General features: G+C 37.7%; 2 protein-coding genes and 1 long non-coding RNA gene across 3 annotated transcripts; 1 reads left to right on the top strand and 2 right to left on the bottom strand.

Moving 5' to 3' along the window:
• Positions 1-760: 760 nt before the first annotated feature.
• On the bottom strand, positions 761-8,375 carry LOC105041934 (ras-related protein Rab11D). Its single transcript, XM_010919009.4, has 2 exons — positions 7,996-8,375; positions 761-1,404 (listed from the first exon to the last, which is right to left on the bottom strand). The coding sequence occupies exons 1-2, from the start codon at positions 8,208-8,210 to the stop codon at positions 963-965; spliced, it is 657 nt and encodes a 218-aa protein (XP_010917311.1). The 5' UTR covers positions 8,211-8,375; the 3' UTR covers positions 761-962.
• A 1,097-nt stretch (positions 8,376-9,472) lies between these two features.
• Positions 9,473-11,613, bottom strand: LOC105041935 (small heat shock protein, chloroplastic). The gene is made up of 3 exons (XM_010919011.4): positions 11,238-11,613; positions 10,706-11,138; positions 9,473-10,525 (listed from the first exon to the last, which is right to left on the bottom strand). Exons 1-2 carry the CDS (start codon positions 11,470-11,472, stop codon positions 10,747-10,749), a joined length of 627 nt encoding a protein of 208 aa, XP_010917313.1. The 5' UTR covers positions 11,473-11,613; the 3' UTR covers positions 9,473-10,525; positions 10,706-10,746.
• LOC140856548 (uncharacterized) lies at positions 11,591-13,587 on the top strand. Its single transcript, XR_012139804.1, has 3 exons — positions 11,591-11,726; positions 11,826-12,054; positions 13,314-13,587. It is a non-coding gene; the product is annotated as an uncharacterized lncRNA (long non-coding RNA).
• Positions 13,588-17,046: the final 3,459 nt, after the last annotated feature.

Genomic DNA, 17,046 nt, shown 5'->3' with positions numbered 1-17,046 from the left:
ACCAAAGATAGTAATAGCAGAATAGAAGGGTCATCGGAGTGGAGCAGAACGAGAGAAAGACAGAGACAGCATAGAATGGAAGAGAAGAGGACAGCGAATGGGGATCGACCAACTGAGAAAGTGAAAAGATGTGAGGACGATGTGAAAATGAAAGAGTAAAAATAATTGGATAGAGAGTTTCACCCCCTTCCCCCATCTCTTTCTCTTTATTTTTCATAAATGACACGGCTACTCCGAGAACAAAACATCATAGAATACCCAATTTCACAGTCCACCATGAATTCCGTATTCGAGGGTTAAGAATGGCCAATTGAAATTCATAAATCAAAGTGGCCCACTATCAAATTTTATAATATTTGAGAGAATTAATCAAAATAAACTCTTATTCCACCCGGAATTGGGCAACCAAACGCTATCTACAAAAATACCATTTTCAGCCGCAGCAGCAGATCGAAACATAAAAAACAAATCCATACGAAATTCTTAACCCAGATAGCAGCAAAGGTTCTGTTCCCGGACGATGCTGATTGCACAAAACCGGGGTTTGTAGCAGGCTTGAAACGACCCCTGATTTACATAATCCTAAACACCGATCTGATTGTGTGATCCTATTCAACAACAAATCAGGGAAAATGGCCCCTAAAATCTTGCTTTTATTTCTAATCCCTTCTCATCGTATCTTCTCAGCCAAATTATACGCTTCGTGTTACATGTAGCCCATTCTGTATAACTATGATCTATATTATCTATATCATATAACTAAAAAGAAGCACCTGAAAGCTATTTAATTTATCACAACTCAAATCCATTTAGCCACAAAACAATTCTCTCCAAGTCCAATATTGATTCCCTTAAAACTATACCGATAGTATACGAATAGGATATACAGCTATTGCAAAGACAGCTCAACCGATTCTAGCACACAATTCCAAACTGTAATCCAAGCCTACGCGGACGCAAAATCAAGATGTCTGACAGCACATCTTATTCTTCGGAATCTCCTGTGCTGGTCCAGGGATGACGATCTTTTTTCCAGATAGTGTTGGTGCATTGCCATTGCCTTGAGGGTCAGAAACGACGGTCTTCTTGTTGATGATGTTGAAAATCTCAGTCAGAACAGTTTGGAAAGCAGTCTCCACATTTCTAGCTTCCAGTGCCGACGTTTCCAGGAAGAAAAGGTTTTCCTTCTGCGCAAACTCGCTGGCATCTTCTGTGGACACAGCCCTCTGGTCCTCAAGATCACTCTTGTTGCCCACCAGCATGATCACAATGTTCTTGTCAGCATGACTTCGCAGCTCCTCAAGCCACCGTGGTATGTGGTCAAAGCTCTGACGCTTGGTTATGTCGTAGACCAGCAAAGCCCCTACAGCGCCTCGATAGTAAGCACTTGTGACGGCCCTATACCTGTAAATGTTTTAAAAATCAGCAACATCAGATTCCTGTTAAGAAGAAATTCAGAGCATTATAGTAGCTGGGTTTTTTTTTAAATTTAAAAAAAAAATTCAAAGGTTACCATTAACAAGAACAGTACATGGTAAACAGTTGGACAGTTCACTTTTCCATGCCATAAAGGATGGAAAACGATAATTAGTCTTCTGACAGTGGTTCAAATTATGATCATTATAGAGAAGATATTTATCTCTACCATAGTTAAAAATGGCAGTTATAAATTTTGGTTCACACCATCCAGATCAGACCCAAATTTTTCTGATATAATCATTTTTCAAACCCACGAGCCTCTTTTTCGTACATCTTAGCAAAAATGGAGATTTGGCCAATGAACTCACGCCATTCTTTTTTTGGGAAAATAAATAGGATTACGTACAGCTCCTTATCTCTGTTTTTCTTCAGTTTTAATTTCTTGATTCGCACATCTCTCCAATCATCAACCAATTAAACTATTCTAGACTGACTATAATTGAAACTTTAAAAAAGAATAATTCACTTTAGAATCTTCCATCTCCATATAATATCATTTTCCTTTTTAAGTCTCCCTCTCACAGCAACCCATTTTTATATAATATCAATTCTTGTTTAAATAATAGCTTTTCGTACATAATGTAGTTTATAATCTTATTTTTATTTCCTTCTTGTAAGTGCCCAATGGCCAGCAAGCACTCAAAAACCTTAGTTATGGTGAAAAGACACAGGTAGCTCTAATGGCTATGTATGTAGCGAATGGCATGCATCGATATGTAAGCACTGCTGCAGATCAAACAGCATATTGCATCACCCAATAACATAATTGTGGCTGCATTTGGAGGTTGTTAATTTGAGAATCATGGTTTCATTTAATTTCTAGTTTGTTAAAGCTAAAGAATTCAAGAGTTAAGATTTTTCTGAAACATGTTAAATTACTACAAAGAGAAATCCAATACTAGAAAAACATAGCATGATAAGGAGAAGAAAGTGAATTCGGAATACTTTCCAATTTCATAGTTTTACAGCTATGAAGAAGTTGCATTTTTTAGAGACAACTTGTATTATGAAAACACAAATTCTAATTTCAAAAAGCATGTCAATGATGGAGTATCATGATTTTCTATTTTATCCAGACAATCATAATAACATAAGCCTAAAACCTTCATCGGCCTTAAATTAAGCACCGAGATAACAAAATTATTCTCTTTTTACAAAAGTTCTCCAAAACAAGAGATTATTACATAATCAAGGAGTTTTAGCCTAACCCACGTCTGTATCTATAACTCATCCATGTAGGCCATTCTTGGTAGATTGGCAGAATTGATATCACTAAGCAAAACAGTAGGGTGGCCATTCATCATCTTAGTATCAGCATCACATTCACAATCAAGATTTTGGTCATATCCAAGCCATGTGGCATCCCCAACTTCCTGATAAAAAAACTTATCCTGTGTTCCAGATAACATGGAACCACTTAGAGCGCTTGCTCTTATGCCAGTCCTCGAGGAGCTCTATATAGAATCGTCTCTGTTATTTACAGTTTTGGAACAAACTGGTCATGCTGTTATACTATTTTGTGGGAAGCAGTTTAAGTCCATCGTGAAACAAAAACTTATATGCTGAAGATCTTGAGGTCGAGAAATGCCATAATGTGTTAAAAAATGTATTTAGAGGTTGTGAAGGACTGCTCAAATCTAAAAGTCCACCATGTATGGTCAGCAGGTCCAAGGTGGAAACTCGGTTTCCACTCTGCAGCAGACCTAAACCCAAACTCCATTTTGTGATGAAATACATCTTAAGATGATTTTGTTACAGGATAAGTGATCAATTTTCTTTCATTTTGGATAAGAATTGGCGACGATCTCCTTTCGTCTCCAGAAAGTTGATCATTATTATTGACGATTACCATCTAAGATCATTATTCTGAGTGGTATCACTTAAGAAAGTAAGAGGATCGATTATTTACCAAGATTGTGTTCATCCAGTTTGCAACATGGGCTTCAAACATAGCAAGAAAAGAGGTTCAGACTTCTATATAGAAATATTCACTTGTAATTTATCAAGAGTAATATTTGCCTTGATCAAGAGTAATACTTAAGATGATAATATACAGTAAAAAGTTTGTGAAAAAATCATCAATAATGCCACTTTCAAATACATCATCTTACATATAGGAGTTAATATATGGGAAATTAATAACATTCCAGCAACTTGGGGCAAAAGGTGATACAGTTTGCTTCCTGAAATGCCTTTATTCTCTAATCATTTGTTGGTAAACATGAAGATATAGTATAAGATCACTCCACACACATCATACAAGTTGCTTGTGCAGTCAAATAAAATATTTTACACACAGTAGGATAGCGAGATACTTCATATTGGAGATCAATATTTGTTGGATATGACTAGGATATGCATTGGATATTTATTTTAATTTTTCAGTATAACTTTTTTTTTAAATTTAAAAAGGCTTCACATACTTTCTGGATATGCTAAGCATACTTATAATATGATAAGGCAACAATCAACTTATTGGAAAACTTGGGATCATACCAACCCTAATAGTAACAATCATAACGATAGTATTGCAATTTTACAGGGGAAAGGAAAAGCCTAGCCTCTGATTGAATCAGAGGAAATGAAACTAAGGACCAAATGATTCCCAAGCAAAAGAAAAATGCATTTTAGAAGGTATCAAAATAGGCAATAATGCAAAGCATAATTTGGCGTCACAAAAATAAAAATGAGTTTTCCTATAGTCAGGAAATAATGATGATATGATATAATATCACTAGAAGATGCATGACCTGTAAAAACCTTCCACATTTGGGAGTAATATGGAAACTGCTGTGTTGCATAAACATGAAAAAGATAAACCAAGGAAACCTAACGGCACTTAATATTGGACATTAAATGAGAACAAGAATTTGGTGTCCATCTAAAACAAAAGGTGTGTATCTGGAAGAGGGGAAAAAAAATGAGTGTAGAACAGAAGATATGCATCATCACTCTGACTAAAGTTGATCCCAGAAAAGGGAAAGAGTGTTACATCACCTCTTCATATAGACATACACGCCCGCATGCATGCAATCTTGCAGCAGCATACTCCAACATAGGTCAATGTTTACAAAGATCGACAGCTTCCTACATATGTCAGTCTACAAGAATTCCCTACAAATGTCACTCTCTAAAGCCAAGCAGTGGTATGTGAGATCCCCCGGGGGAAAAGGAGAAATGACTCTTATGTTGATTACCAGATCTTGCCCACATTTCTCGTTTTCACATGTAGACAAGTTACCTCATTAGATAAGCCTCCACATGTAGTGTTAATTCTCTTCTTCTTCTTGCATCTTGGAATCCAAGCACATAATGTGCACTGCTAGTTATTAGTTTCCAACCACAGTAATCTTATACTTTCTTTTCACTATGGTATCTGTATTTGGGGCTTGCAATTATCCTATCACATTGATAAGAGGATGTAGGAGATATACACTTCGTCCTTCATGAATGATTTTGTCCATTTTTAGTGCAGTAAAAAGTCAGGAAAAAAAACTCGTAATCTATTAAAATTTAAAAGTTGAGACTAAAAAAGTTGATAGAATCAATCATCCATATTAGGTGAAGTAAAAGATGCTACCAACATGTGCATATGACTCTGACATCCATGTAAAGCAATGGATAACTGGACAACTGGTCCTGACATAACACTGCATCAATACTATGGGCATATTAGCTTCAAGAATAATTTGAATGTGCAGCCAACATACATATGCAAACTTTATACATAAATATAACCTAAAACATCAATTAGTTTATAATTTGAGAATGCATGTGGTGTACATCTAAGCCTTCAATGGACTTTTGTTCAAAACACTGTATCATAAACTTGTGTGATATTGTAATGCACGGATGCATCATCCATGCCCCCAAATTCTAGAAAACATGATTGGATCTAGGATGAAATCGGCAGAATCTTTTTAGGTACAAAGAAATCATTCTCTGATATGTGTTTTGGGAAAAGTAACATGAAACTCGGAATTCTGGGTATATTCAATATTTCCAAATGAGAAGCTGCCCAGGCTCCCTTGTTTGTTTAATTGTTTAATATTTTTAATAAGCAATACTGAGGCATTGCCGAGTGTGGAATCCCAATTCAAACTATTGCTATTGATAATAGGATGCTCGTCCAATCCAAATGAAAAAATATTGATGATAAATGCATGCCACCAGAAGAAAGATTTTCTTTCTGTTCAATCAAGGAGCTCACCCATTGAAGTTGCACGGCATCCATCTAATTCTTTTGTTTCAGTTCTGGAAGTTGTAGAACCAAGCAGACCACATAGTTTTTATTTGCTCCATATTATTATAGCTATATATGAGTCACCATTAACAATCAATTTCATTTGTGTCACCTATACTTAAAACGTTTGGACCATCTGATGCAGTAGCTTCTAGAATATCTAAAGTGTGCACTATCATAGATAAGTGAGAAAAAAGCAAGAAAGCATTAATACTCACCGTATTTTTAACATGATTTTTCACACACACAGTTAGAGGTGGCAATCGGGTCGGGTCGGATCATAAACGGATTGGATCAATACGGATTGGATCAGAAAATTGTCAACCCAAACCCAACCTGTTTATTAAATGGGTTAAAAATTTAAATCTGAACCCGACCTGTTTATTAAACAGGTAACCCGACCCGACCCATTTAATCCATTTATTAAATAAGTCAAATTAGGTTAAATGGGTTAAACAGGTTAAACAAGTCGAGTTAAATAGATCAGAAACAGGTTAAACAGATTTTAAACAAGTTAAATGAATCTTAAATGGATTAAACATGTTAAACAGGTCGGGTTAAATGGGTCAGAAATAAGTTAAACAGGTTAAACGGATTAAATGGATTATCTGACTCAACCCGACTTCAATACTAAACGGATTAAATGGATCAGATATCTAAAACCCAAATCTGACCCAATTATTAAACGGGTTAAAGGGGTCGACCCGTTTATGACCCAAATCCGTTTAGCCTCAACCCAAACATGTTTATGGCGGGTCGAACACGGATCAGATTGACGGATCGAATCATATTTTGCCAGCCCTACACACAGTGAAAGAGAGATCCACCCACACTAATATTTACTCAAGTTTGAATACTTGGGGATGCACCACCCAAGTCTTAAAATGAAAATCTCTATTTGTTAGGTGGAAGAGGTGTGATCACTGGAGCAAGCCCCAAGTCACTCCTACATATTTTAAAAAGCAGCACATAAAACCCCGTCTATCTAACAGAGGGATGTATAAGTACTCCTTATAACAATAATTTTTTTTAAAAAAAAGCTGCAGATAAAATCAAGAGAAACCAACAAGATGAGGAGACATTGTTGTTATCGAAAAGAGATTGCACAATTCCATGATTCTCACTACTGCAGTAAAAAGTAGCGCTAATCCAATACAGGATTGGAGAGAACCAACCGAAACTCAGCTATAAATGGGAATTATCTGGCCTAATTATGGTATCTACGGATATTCTAATCAAACCCTGGGGTGAGAGTGCTTTTTCACATACAATGTGAAGTTTGTTCACCGGTTGCACGTTTCAGTTGATTCTTCCAATGATACAATCAAGAACAAAGATTCTGATAGCCCACAGTTGCAGATTTAAATCCAGAACAATAATCGAAATCTCAACTATTAGTCTCTGCTCCATGAACCCAGAAGACAAATATATTTAAAATTCTACATATCTAAAAGAGAACCCCAGCAGCCTAGCAACAGGCATTGCAAGCTTAAAACCTAGATCGCAAATGCAATACGTTAGAATTTAATGGTACAGCACAGCAATGAATCTCCGAGTGCACATTTTGGCAACAACCAACAAGCAAACACAAATCCTCTAGTTTCATTGCCACTTTACTACACCTAAGCTATGAATAACACAAGGAAACACAGTTGCATCCAGGATTGCAAGAATCTCATTACTGATTCAGATCCTAGACAATGTCAGTAAATGAGTCAGGAAAAGGATTTAACCATCCTTGAATTGAGAATACAAGCAAGATCAGAACTTTTCGAGTCACCTGCAAAAGACTAACGTTCAACAAGATCAAGTAGCTATAGGAATGCGAAAACAATACTCAACAATAACTCAAGCATTAAAGACACCATAAACATTCAAAAATCAGTCAAAATTTAAAGCATTGGATCATCACGCTACACTCGATTCACGGAAAACTCTCGAGACACGCCAATCTAAAATTCAACAAGATAAAAAAGCAGTCAAAATTTAAAGCATCGGATCATTACGCCACACTCGATTCACGGAAAACTCTCAAGACACTCCAATCTGAAATTCAGCAAGATCAATAGGCTCCCAGGCTTTAAACAACAGACACACAACTCAGACACTAAACACGACCACCTACATTCAAACTCAAACGCCAACGAGAAACAAGAAGCCATTACTGGATCTAAGGAGTTCCACAACAAAGAAGACAAAATGGGAACAGATCCGAGAATGGAAAAAAAAAAAACGAGAACCGGATCGAGAGTCTAGGGTTTGGGAGGAGGTACCTTTCTTGGCCAGCGGTGTCCCAGATCTGGGCCTTGACGCTCTTGTGCTGGATGACAAGGGTCCGGGTCTGGAACTCGACCCCGATAGTGGCCTTGGAGTCGAGGCTGAACTCATCGCGCGCAAAGCGGGCCAAGATCTGAGACTTCCCAACCGCCGAGTCTCCGATGAGCACCACCTTGAACACGTAGTCGATCTTCTCACCGACAGCCGCCATCGCCTCCGCCGCCGCCGACACCACGAGAGCAGTAGAAGGAAGGAGCGGAGAAGAGCGAAGCAATCGAGGAGAGTGACCGGATCCCGCTCGGTGCTCGCTCTCCCTCTAGTTTCCAGCTGTCTGTGGAGTGGCCTATTGGGACCTCACACGAGACTCGGCGAGACACTTGACCCGAGAAATTAAAAGGACGAAAATACTACCGACGGGTGTTTGCTGGAGGCTAGCTGTACTGGTTTTCCTCACCGTACGTGTGGATAAGCTAACGTGACGGGCTTACCCGGCTGGTTTAAGGATTTTGGGGATGGTTATTTGTTTGGAGCACCAGGTCATGGGCCGGTGACGAGATCCTGGACGTTAGTTAGAAGACTCCGTCAAACGAGAAGGGTACTTTTTTGGTAATCGGGAATTTAGCTCATTGAAGTTCAGGTTGTAAAATTGGTTAAGTCGGCGAATGTTTCGGGCCGGAGGAGATGGAGGCGGGAGCATGGGCTCGCGTAACGGCACGTTGCTGGCAAATTTGGTAACATGACATGGTATTTTCCCGGTAGGGTTTTGTTCGCTTGTAGCACACGGCTACCAGGGCAGGGTGGTGGGATTTGTTTAGGCATGGTTGGCATGATTGTTTTCTCGATTGGTCTGGTTTAATGTGGCCTACACCGTGTTGCCAAAGTCAGTAGGGGGTTGCGACATCATTTTCTTTCTATAGTTACTCCCACCCTATAAATTCTAGAAAGGACCGAGCGAAATTATGCAAATTTGTACTATTTACATTTTGTAGCTGCCCACTATTTCGATTAAGGTTTTTTTAGGCTTTTGTTGCATAATTTTATAAAAAAATGATTTGTTTTCGTATCCTTTTGAGGGGTTTTTTTTTTTTTTTTTTGGTAAAATATCCTTTTTGGGTTTTGAGGAAATCAAATGGGTACACCAGAAATGGGTTGGTTTCAGCATCTAAATTTTTATACGGGGCTCAGTTTTGTTTCTTCCACGATTTGACTTGATGACCCAATCCAAAAATATCCTCGATTATAGCAAAGCGGTTTAGATTGCAACTAACCGGAGAGCATATTGATTTTAAATAAAAGATTCTGCGTATGGATGAGATTCAAAACTTTGATGAGTTAGATGGTTTCCCCGGGGCAAAGCAAGTAGCTATCATATTATAGCAAAATGATGCTTTTGCTCTGGATGTTCTAAGATACTTCTCTTAATTCCCAACCCGCATTGTAGTCTCGCTAACTTTTTTTCTAAAAAAGAAGGGATGATAAATGGATTTGTTTATTTTTAAATCTGGCATACACACTGGCAAAACTTTAGCATGTTATCCTAGTTCCAAACTTTTTATCAGACAACAACATACTTTTGAGGGAGATGCTACAGTGCTCTATATCGCTTGTACAAGTACATAATCTCCACATTAATTTTCGAATGGAAGAGTAAAAATGGATAAAATGACTATAAATGATCCTTTTTCCCTTTTTTTTTTTTGTTCCAAGCTGCATGAGGAAGGAGTGCCTTTGGTTGGGAGGACGTTGAACGATCATTACCCATATCGACCCAAGAAAGCAACACCAAGGCATCAGCTTGTCATTTGAGTACTGATATTTTATGGCGTGTAATTTACACCACATAAAGCGATTCAGCCTCAGATGGCCATCCATCGTCTGATCGTACAAAGTGATAGCTATCAAGCAGGATAGACGTTGCATGCCATATATACATATATTTTGCACGCCGAGCACTGTGCCTAGCTCAATGGTTCTAGCAGCGATCTAGGACTGTGCTCTATACAATGCAAAACAAGTATCATCGAGCTACTTTGTTGTTGATGAAATACGATTTCATTTTTTTATAATGAATTTGCCATGATGGTCTCAATAGGCTTTGTTGCCCAAGCGATGACACATCATCCCACTTTCTTCGTCTGTTACTTTTACCACAATAACAAATAATAGCTTATGCAGCGCGACGGTGCACAATGGGTTCTTGAATTTTTCATCTAACCACAGCTTGTCCCATGAACCATGATAGCGGAAACGTAATGCGGACTTCACGAGGTTATGAGTGCAACTACAAGAGACACCCATCATTGCATATAAAACGTGCTAGCTCCTCTAACTTGCACCGCAACAAGAATGGCAAACTTTTTGAAGCATGTTTCACCCTAAATTTTCTTAATTGTCACCAAAATACCTTGCCCATCAAAATGTTTCAAATGGTCACGGCAAAGGTCCGTCCTACTTCATGACCCACTCGCCTCAAATTCAGGAACCGGTCGCCTAAAATCTGTCGTGCCCATCCTTGAATTGGAAGCACTGCAATAAGCAACAGAAAACATATATAATTTGAACCAGTACGTTGGAGTATTCAACATGTACCGGTGACTGAAGGGTTGGAAACTTAGAAATTGACACAATTTAGTCTACAAATATTTATTCTATCCTACTAAAAGGGTTTTTCTATCGCACATAACTCGCAAAAACGATAAAATATACCACAAGGACTAGCAAATTGAGAAGGACATTTCCTTCTTTGTTCACTGTATCGGGACCAGGAACACGTCCTGGCGCTCCTCGTCCTTCACTTTGGGCACCACCACCTTGAGCACCCCATTCTTCATCTCCGCCTTGATGTCCTCTATCTTGTACAAATTCGGCGGCAGATCGATCCGGCTGCTGTACCTCCTCCGCCCACTCTCCTCCTCTTCTCCCTCCCATTCTTCCTCTTCCGGGCTCTCCCCCTTTATCACCAGCGTGTTCTGCTCCACCTTCACCCTCACGTCCTCCTTCCCCAGCCCCGGCATTTCCATCCTCAGATACAGCGCGTTCTCGTCCTCTCTCACGTCCCAACCCGGCCGCTCCGCCGTGAACGAGCTCTCCACCATCTGGTCCATCAGACTCCACGTCGGGTCGAACGGATCGAACGCATCTGCAACCCATGCCAAATCGAAGAGGATTGTTAATATTAACAATTAGTTAACCACGGTGACCGGAGAAACGGGGTAGGGAATGGGATGATAGCGAGTACCGGAGAAGAAGCTGGAGAGGAAATCGCCCGGGCGGCGACCGCCGCGGCGGCGGCGGCGGCGGGGGAGTGGAACGGGGGAGTAGTTGTGGCGGCGGTCGATGTCGAGGGTTCTCGCAGACTCGGCGAGGTCGCGGGTCTCGGTGGAGAAGGATCGGGGGGTGGCGGAGGCGGAACGGATGGGAGAGACGCGGAGCTTCTCGAGGAGCTTGAAGACGGGGGCTCTCCTGGCGGCCATCGTCGTGACCGACGGTCGATGATCAGTTCTCGTTTTCTCTGGGACTTTCTCTGCCGGAAAACGGAGGGGTTTATAGGAGAAGATATAGGATGGCAGGAGATTTCTGGGGAGAGAAGCGGCGAGAGCGGTACTGAAGCTTCTGGCGAAGAGGGGAGGAAGGGAAGCGAGCGTTCCAGAGGATTCCTGGTTGTACGTGGCGAGAAACGAAGGGCGACACTACATGTCTCATGGAGCGTCCGATCAAGATCGAATGAGTACGAAAGGAGGAATGCATAGTTCCGTCACTCTTCTTTCTTGTTCAATTGGAATTTTTTAAAAAAATTCATAAAAAAATAAAATTCTTCACATTGCAGGAAAAAAATTTATATAGAATACGAAAAAATCCAATTAAGCACGGATAGCCACCACCTGAGGATGAGCGACCATCAAATAATGCATATGGTGTGGATCTCATGGCCTATACTCATGCATGATCGTCCATCCTGTGATGGATACCATCCATGATATACTGCACTATTCAATGCTGTGCATACCCCATTGAGGATTCTTGCTTAGTCCGGTTTCCGTCAATTGAAAATTGAGGTAATTTTTTTTCCAACTATTGCCTTGAGCTTTTAGAATGAGACGAGAGCTTTTTCTTTATAAAGTATATAATATATATTTTATATTTTTTGTTTGAAAAGTAGATATCCGGTCAAACATAAGTTACTCTATGATCATCCACTTTTCATTGTCAGACAAGCATATAAATATCATTTTTTCATGCATCATTTTTATAAAAAAAAATATTTTAGTGAGAAAAAATTCCTCCTATAAATCCAATGAGCTCTTCTCGGTACATGACTAAAAAGAGCATGAGACAACAATATGTTTCTATCCAGACCATTCAATATATGGTTCTCAATTGTTGGTGGGCATGATCAGGCATGGAGAAAGAAAAGGACAAAAAGGAAAACAAAAGGTAGAGATCTTTGTGACCCAGAAATAGTTCTCCATGAATTGTTGAGGCTTGGGCTGAAGCATGTCAAGGTCTCAAATCTTTTCTTTTAATGATTCATCCAATTAAAGTATTGATACATTATGCGATAATCTAACAATTTTTAATAATCATTTATCTGAAAAATATTATGGATGAAAATAAATTATTATAACAAATGGTATCGAAAAAAATTATTTTGCTTGGTTAGAGTTAATTTTATATCATAATATTACCAAATTTTCAATAATATATTTGAATAAATAATTTAAATAATAATATTATTTTCAATCCATTTGTTTGTGATTTATGGCCTATTTACATAAATATTATTAATATTGACTATTTTAAATATTAAAATATATTTATATAAGTTAATATTTTTTTTAAAATTAATTAGATGTATATTAGAAAATATATTTCTCATTACAAATAAATTTTAATATATTTTGATATATAAATAAATATATTAATATAATTAATATTAATCATATAATATTAATTAATATAATTTATATAATATAAGTGAAGATATCTTCATCAGAAAATGATATTTTAGATTACATCCACTCAGTAGTCCAGCATAGAAAAATAAATCTCAGATGATATTTATTTTATCTTTTCTCTTGTAAAAATAGATATAAGATCCATCATTTATTTTACTATCTTTTTTATTCAATTTTTCTAACAAATATGATGATTTGATATTAGATTTATTTTCCCATGTCATATTATCCCTAACCAAACAAGTCGTAACAGTGGTTGAATTATCTGCTCTTGATGGCCACTAAGTGCCATATATATTGTGAAATTCTATGTGACTATTGGATATTATGTAACTTTTGTTGATTTTTTTTTTCTACAGATCTTTTTTGTGGCGGTGATTCACCACAGAATGTTATCTAGCATCCAACTATAACCTCCATCCGTCCTCAGTCGTGAACAGGTCCAAACATGAGCCAGTCCTAACCAACATCCCACTGGTTCATGTGATAATCAGGTCACCCAAAACACAAGCAAAAAAAGAGAATATTATTATCCACTTGTGAAACCGTAAATTGGATGCATTATGCATGTGGCCAAAACTGTTCTACATGCATACACCTTGTGTTTCTTCTCCCAGGCGACCAACCCAGAAGTAAAAAAAGGAATATAGGGTTCATATTAAGGGTGAGCTGCCTGAGTCCACACTATCTACTCAGCTGAGAAAGAGTTTGTCTTGAAACCATCCTGGCAAAAGTCGTTCACATGGTGAACCCACTCTGTTGGTCTTTATTTTTGTCAAATTTTCTATTGAGTGTCATTTCCTCTGACTGTCTTAGAATTTAGACCTCGTTCAAATATGGAAAGCTCAAAATTACAACTTACCTTCCCATTGGTTTCCAGAAAATTTCATCCCCTAATTCTGCATGAGTAGAAAGCTTTTATCTTTTTTTTGTTGCGATGGCATAAATGCTTTCTTTAAAACCCCACATAACTTAGTTTTAAAGCATCTTTGTATTTCTGTGCGATATAGGTAGTCGCCCACAAAAAAACCTATTCAAAAAAAAGATGCAATTGTGGAAAAAAAAATTCTCAAGAAAAAATTAACTTTAAATAATTTGGACATATGCAAAGGAACATAACTTTAATAATATAATTATTTTCAGTGATGACGTAATCAGATATTTTAGCCACGTGTGTAATACGGACCTTCCTCAGCTTTACTCTGATAGCATGCATTATTTAGTCATATAGCATAATATACTGATATTATTATATTATATATTAAATCATGAATGTACAAAATAACCTAATAAAATTATATAAGAGTATATAATATAATATTGTTAATTGTCATAATATCAATAGCATGACAATATGATATATATTGTAAAAACTTATTATGCATTTATATGGTAACTCTTAAATTAGAAATATAACCTATAATTATAATGATGTTACTATAATATTGTACAAATAATATCATAGCATTGACATTAATGTAAATTTGTTTAATTAGGGGTAGAGCCGGTATAATCCAGCTAATAAATGCCGGCATTGCTGGGCACAGGAGTAAAAAGTTACAGGTAGAACCATTAAATAATTCAGTCAACAAATGCTAGCATTCCACTTGGCTGAGCCTTCTGTCTCAAGTGCGGAGTTTCATGCTGTCTGAACCGACGTCATCTTTGTCAGTCAGCAGCTTCATGCTACGATCAATGTTCAGCATATTTATCAAAAGGCAAATACCGCAGCAGATTGAATGACGACCTTTGTTGCAGATCATATCGATGACTGAATTTGAAGACAGAATGACAATTGTCTGCCAGCTTTATGAGATTTTATATATCTTGATCTTTTAGACTGCTCTCGCACTAGATTGTTGTGATCATCCATCTGTATCAAAAAAAATAATAATAAATATCAACATTTGTTTGGGGATAGGGATCAACAATTACAACGTGACCAATGTCCTTCACATGACCGGGGCAAAGATCAAAGGACAGTTGAACACATCCTTCACAGGAAGGATGCGTTCACATGGGTTCTATGCCACAGCAGCTTCCAGCAAAACATTTCTGCTCTCGTAGGCACTTACAAAAGAGGAATGTAGACCCCCATGGCTGCTGCAAGATATCATCCTAGAGCCCATTAGCAAGATTCCATAGAATTTGTATGGGACATGAAAGGCATAAGAAGCCATTGAAGCCTATAATGAAGCCTGAATTAATACTAACTGGGCAACGAGTTTGCCCATAAATATGTACCGCTTGGTTTGCAAAGAATGGAGCCCCAAACCCCCTTATAAATAGCCATTTAAGAATTCTCAGATCAAATGATGTATTAGCAATGCATTCTTGATGCAATCATCAATTCTTTCGAGCTATCATAGTTACCACGAGCAAACATATTAATGATGGAGAACATATTTTTACTATACTACTAATATTTATACTTATTGTACTTACTCTATTATGATGTCCAACCCCAGCTAAGAAAGAGTTACGAGTAAAACATAAATATGCAGAATCCAGACTTGGTTAGGTAAAACGTGAGTCCAAACCTCATCTATTGGTTATGTGGGTACATGGATGGAGATACAATGCTCAATTTAGCTGCCACTTACTCCCTAAAAATGAAATAAGTAGATGGCTTTTTCAAAAGTAACTAAGTGCATGTGTGTCAAGCAGTCTAGAGGGAAATCAAATAAAACAAAAAGGAAAGATTGTGCAAGCAATGAACCAACATAAAGAACCGCACGACATTTTGCAATTTTTGAGGGAGGAAAGTAGTGACCAGAGACCTCAGGATTTGTTGAACAAATTAATAAAGATAATACTTTATATTGAATAAAGGAACCTCAGTGTATAAAACTAGTTTATACAAATTTCTCGTTCAGAGGATTTGAAGACCCGAGTATTAGAATGCTGCTTTCAATTATTGGAGATGCATAGGCCGTGAAATTTTTTATTTAAAATATTTTTTCTATTTTTCTAGTATATACATCATACACAACCTATAACTGAATTATATTGAATAATCTGAAAATCTGGTGTTCTACTGTTGCAGCTTGTTAGACTACTGCTGCTGCTTCTTCCTCTGCTTTAACTATGCAGGTGATCAAGTGCAGCTTCCACAAAGGTATCAAAAAATAGAGAACCAATGAGGAGAGAGAGACGAAAGTTAAGGAGGAAAAAATAGACACGCTATTTGATAAACTTGATTTTGTTGCATGTGTGAAGATGAGAAGAGAAAATAAAGAGTTTACAGCAAAACCAGATGAGATTCTTAACCACTCACGTTATTTAGCTCCAAGAACTCATAGAAACCTACCATTGATCTTAGACTACATGACCCTACCCTTAGGTTTAGCTAACCCATTGGACTCACATTTAGGATTAACCTTCCAACATAATCTTACCACTTTGCCCAAACCAATACACCTATACTATGCCTTAACATTCTCTAGAGCCTACCCATGTGGGGTTGACCAATAAGCATATTGTTCAAACTTTCCACAAATGGACCCCTTATAATTCTATTTATAATAAAATTTCCAACAAGTTGACCCTAAATTTAACACTTGTTTCATTCTCTCCCAAACCCCAAGTGAACCTGTAAATGCCTATCATGTGTCAACCTTTTGAATGTTAGAATTGGGCACCCTTAATTATCCTACTTAAACCACAGGTTCTGTGCAGTACTTTAAGCTAGCCTACATAATTGACCCATCTCAAAAATCCCCAAATTACAAATGGGAACACTTAAGACTTCCATTTTTTTCCACATTCTATGGATGAATCACAAAATTTCAGTTAAAACCATCTTTCTAGCCATGTTAATTAGAAATAGATTTTAATCTGGTAACCTCACCCATGAAACCAAACCATTACTGCAGAAAGATGCTTTATCCAAGGCATATCCTTCAATCAGTCCATTTGACACATCCTCCCTAGCACCTCATACTCCCATATAGCTCAACTACGCTGCCATTAATAGTCTCTTTTATGCTAATAAAATTTTGCGATCTCCATGTTTTCCATGCCTCCATCTCCAATGAACTATTAACAGCCATATGGGATGATTCCAGTTTCCCCCGATTTCCTCCATCCTTC

This window comes from Elaeis guineensis, chromosome 3, assembly GCF_000442705.2.
Source record: "Elaeis guineensis isolate ETL-2024a chromosome 3, EG11, whole genome shotgun sequence".
NCBI classification, from domain to species: domain Eukaryota; kingdom Viridiplantae; phylum Streptophyta; class Magnoliopsida; order Arecales; family Arecaceae; genus Elaeis; species Elaeis guineensis.
This window is presented reverse-complemented; position numbering and strand designations above follow the sequence as displayed.